Source organism: Octopus bimaculoides, chromosome 11 (genome assembly GCF_001194135.2).
Source record: "Octopus bimaculoides isolate UCB-OBI-ISO-001 chromosome 11, ASM119413v2, whole genome shotgun sequence".
Taxonomy (NCBI): Eukaryota; Metazoa; Mollusca; class Cephalopoda; order Octopoda; family Octopodidae; genus Octopus; species Octopus bimaculoides.
The window spans coordinates 22,708,320-22,713,105 of record NC_068991.1 but is presented as its reverse complement, the minus strand read 5'-3'; the positions used below and the strand labels follow the sequence as shown (position 1 = coordinate 22,713,105).

Here is a 4,786-nt window from a genome sequence, read left to right as displayed (position 1 = left end):
ATATATATATATATATATATATATATATATATATATAAAGAAAATTTAAGTTTTTACATTAAATGTACTCTTTATCCTAAACTGAAAGGTCTAATGAAAATAATTTTGTTTTTCCTAAATACTGATAATTTAGGTCCTATAAGGTTAAGAGAAAGTAATAAATTAGAATTTATGAAGGATGTGGGACTTATCAAAGTTAGAAATCGTTATTTTTGTTTTCAAAATGATATTGGATGTTTTTCCTACATGGGTATTGTGTGCATGTCTTAAAATCAATTGTATGAAATCCATTGATATTATTAAGATGGAAGAAATGGTAGAGCCAGTATCATATCAACTTAAATGCATTGAAGTATCTAGTGTTTCTGCAATTTTAGTATTGGATCCTTTGTTCAAATCTTGTTTAGTTGTGACTTTCTCCTTATTCCATTTAACTCAGTAAACCCATACACACACTCAATCAACTTTGCCTTTATATATATATATATATAACATTTTCATTCTCCTTCTTCTTGATAATTTGCTTTTCACAATGAAAACCTGTTAGAAGAAATCTTTATTAAAATATGCTTCCAGTTTAGCATTCTGGCTTTTTTTCATTTTCCTATTATTTCTCCACGTGCGGTTAACACAACCCCACTATTTACTGACTTATATATATACATATATATACATATATATATATATATATATATATATATATATATATATATATATATATATATATATATATATATCAGTATAGCTAATTTATATAAGAAAACCTTTTGAGCAATTTTGTGGGTGTACTTGCCAGGCAAGTGATTTGAGACTGTTTGATGAAACTCAAATAATTGCAGTGTGGAAGACAATAGCTAATCAAATCACACAAGAACTGTGAACTTCACTCATGCGTCCTTCTCAGCGACCGGGTCATAGTTTGTGTGGTGAAAAAATTTTGACATTATATAATCAATGATAAATGTTTAAGTGAAGTTAACAGTCTTTGCATGTTTTGGAATGGCTAACATGTGTCTTCCACACTGCAATAACTTTCTAGTAGTATTTATCCTTTGAAGTAGTAATTTCAGTTAAGAGTTTAAGAAAGAAAAAAAAAAAGAAAAAAAAGGACAAAAGGAAAAAAGAACTTTCAATGAAGAAACAGAGTATTATTTAAGTTAGATTACATTAAAACTGTTAGTTGTGAGAAAAACTTAAAAAGACAGATGCTGTGTAAAGCGAAATAGAATACAAAAGTGGGTGTTGAGTGATGGTAGTCAGAGTAACAACAGTTAAGACCAGCGTTTGTTATAGGCAAGACATCTACATTGAGTTAATGAGGTAACTAGAAGAGGTGGGTGAAAATAAAATTAGAATATTTAATACCATTGCAATATTAGAATGAAATTGAAATTAGTCATCAGTAATAATGATAAAAATAATGATAATGGTAATAATAATAATAATAATAATTTTCAATTTCTTTTTCTTTCTTTTTATCAATTATATTAATCTGGGTAAGTGAGTTTTAAAGTTAGTAAATTTGTTACAGGATTTTTTTTTTGACTGTAACAAGGAACAGAGTGATCAGGCAGCCAGCACTGAAGACCAATGGCCAAAAAAACAGTAATAGAGGGCACTCCATGAAGACATGCAGTAAGGAATTTGGGACTTGGAAGATTCCTTAGTAGTGCTTGGTTTTCTTAACACTCACACTATTGGTATCCTTGGAAGTCTCCGTCACAGCAGAAGAGCACACACATGGCACCTGCCAAAGTCAAAACAGATTGGTTACATTATATAAGGTAGTTTAAGGTCTTGGACCTAATTAATTAGATGGTTGGCTGGGGGATGAAGTTCATCGTATGACTAAGAAACTAAAACACTGTATGTAAATATTCATGGTTTAGTTTCTACAGTTACATAAAGATGGTGCTAATCCTATAGGCATGAAACATTCTCAGAACCAACTAGTTCAGTTTTGGTTGACTGTCCAATGCAATGAAAGATAAGAACAAGATAAAAGAACCTTTTGTAAAATCATCTGTAAAATTGTAGTAGTAGTTATAGTGGTTGTCGTTGAATGGCTCTGCTCAGGTCTTCAGGAGCAGAGCTGTGATACACAAATAGTCAACTGCATATATGTCATATCGACCAAGGCTGCCACAATAGTATTTTTATAACAACAAAATCTGTAGATCAACTAAAATCTAAATACAGGACTCTAATAATGAATAAAAAAAGCCAAAACACACAGTTCTTCAAAACAGAAAGAAGTTAATACAAAGTAAATAACTTAATTTCAATCAACCACAGGCTTTAAGTTATAAATGTCAAGGTAGAAAGTGTTTACGATATAAAGAAATGGATGGTGTCCACTGCTGGGGAGTTGACCAAATATTTCTCTGATTAGGATGCCTAAAACAAAACAAACATATTACCCTGCTGTTTCCAAAATGGAAAAAACACGAGATAATGTGGTCCTAGACTCTTCTTAAAAATCAGTTGGAGAAGTAAGAGCCTTTTGTGACATAGGTGGGTGACACTTTACCAACCTAACTACTATGCAAGTTTAAGCACTGAGTAGCTTAGGTGAATGACCTGTATAAACAAAAATCCACATTACTGTGATTCTGTCAGATGTCTCATGAAGATTATGGGGAAGTTGAACAGTCTGGATACCAGAATCAATCATGTGTGTGTGTGTGTGTGTGTGTGTGTGTGAATGGCAGATGTGTATGTTTGAGTGTTTAATTGTTTGTGTAAATGTAGTTTAGTGTAAATATTTTTTCAACATGTAATGCATATATGTATGTCTATATGTACATGTAAGTCATCACAGGTATGCTTGAATATAACTCTGTGCTTGTGTGTCTGTAATGTAGGTAAATGTGTGTCTGTAGCTGCATGATTATGATTGTGCATGTTTGTAATGATCAGATTTGGGATAGTGAAGTCCGTCTCATACCTGATCAATACTTAACATATGACCAGCAACAGGAGATTCCTCCACCACTGCTGAATTCTAGATCAGAAACCCACAAATTGCTTTCCAGTCTTGGGCCAGAACTCATGGACCACTGTTCAGCCTTGAACCCCAATGCACCCCAACCCACCCCAAAGAAACAAAAACAAACAAACAAACAAACATGAACCAGTTTTCAGTCTTGGGCCAAAAAGACACAAGCTGTTTACTGTTCCATTTTGAGCCAGAAAGCCACAGGTTTAATACTGAGCCACTTTGTGCATCTAGAAACAGTACATCATAGATTGTTGGTTAGTGTCTAGATTTAGGATTATGACGGTTATTGTCAGTCAATTGGATATGGACAAACTCAGTTTTAGCTAGCTTATCTGGAAAATAGAGCAATACATTAAGAAAGGGAAAATAAAAAAGGTTGAGAAGGGGATAGATAGATAGATAGATAGATAGATAGATAGACAGGCAGATAGACAGACAGATAGATAGATAGACAAACAGATAGATAGACAGACAGATAGATAGTAAATACACAGGGAAAAAGACAGAGAGGGTGGCAGGGAAAGGGAAAGAGAAAGAAAGAGAAAAATAGATGTGAAGTATCTGAAATATAGAAGGGAGAGGAAATCTGTGTGGAAGACGGTTTAAATTTTTGCCAGAATGGTAGTTGGAGAGAAACAGGCACACAATAACTCAAGCTGAGTTCAGATATCCAAACATTGAAAGGAATTTTGATGAAAGACAAGAAAAACAAAACAACAAAAACAAAACAAAGAAACAAACAGATGAATGGTAATAAAAACAAAAAAACAAATTTTATAATTAACAGTAGTAGTAGTAGCAGTAGTAGAAATAGTAGTAGTAGTAATAGTTAGTGGGTAAATAAACAAACAAAAGAAATATGACATGCAGGAGTTAGAAGATTTAGTGAAAAATGTTAGTGAAACATGAAAAAGAGAAAAAGAAAATAAAAAGAAGAAAAAGAAAAGAAAATGGTGCATGCACAGATTTTGCTGGCACAGATTTTGAAAGACTGCCATGAGCCATGTAACTACAAATAGGACACCATGAAGTTTCAGGAACAGTTTCAAAGTAAACTGACATTGGATCTCTGTAACATGATGCAATAAAATGTACCCCAGAAGATCTGTTGTGGTTCAGTATCCAATGTAGAGGTTGAAAATAACCATAATGGTGAAATGTATGTAGGGAACAAATGATATAACTTGTGTTTATCAGAATTTCTATAATACCAACAAAGACACACACATATATACATACACATACACACACATATATATATATACATATACACATACACACATATATATATATACACACACATACAAACACACACACATGCATATATATCATGGCTGTGTGGTTAAGAAGCTTGCTTCTCAACCACATGCCTTCAGGTTCAGCCTCACTGCATGATACCTTGGGCGAGTGTCTTCTGCTACAGCCTCAGTTCTACCAAAGTCTAGTGATTGAATTTAGAGGGTGGAAGTTCCCATCATGTGTGTACATGTGTGTGTAAGTGCTTGTGCCTCCTAATAGAGAGAAGGGAAATATAAACTCACACACATTATATATATATATATATACATATTCATGTATGTACATACATACACATGTAGATACACACACATATGCAGATATATAATATACATGCATACACACACATATGTGCATACATACATATATATATATAAAGACATACATATACGTACATACATATACATACATACATATATATATACATATACCTACATATATGTACATATACATACCTACATATATGTACATATACATACCTACATATAT

At 32.6% G+C, this 4,786-nt stretch overlaps 1 protein-coding gene across 17 annotated transcripts in view; it reads right to left on the bottom strand.

Annotated features, from left to right (window-relative positions):
• The window catches only part of LOC106879405 (phosphofurin acidic cluster sorting protein 2), a 304,160-nt gene that overhangs the window by 32,430 nt on the left and 266,944 nt on the right, over positions 1-4,786 (bottom strand). For 14 of the 17 annotated variants that reach the window (XM_014928957.2, XM_014928950.2, XM_014928951.2 and 11 more), the window contains one exon: positions 1,694-1,747. The exons of the other annotated variants lie outside the window; for them this stretch is intronic. In XM_014928957.2, coding sequence (XP_014784443.1) covers positions 1,694-1,747 — 54 coding nt within the window. The remainder of the gene's footprint in view (positions 1-1,693; positions 1,748-4,786) is intronic. 17 annotated transcript variants of the gene reach the window in all.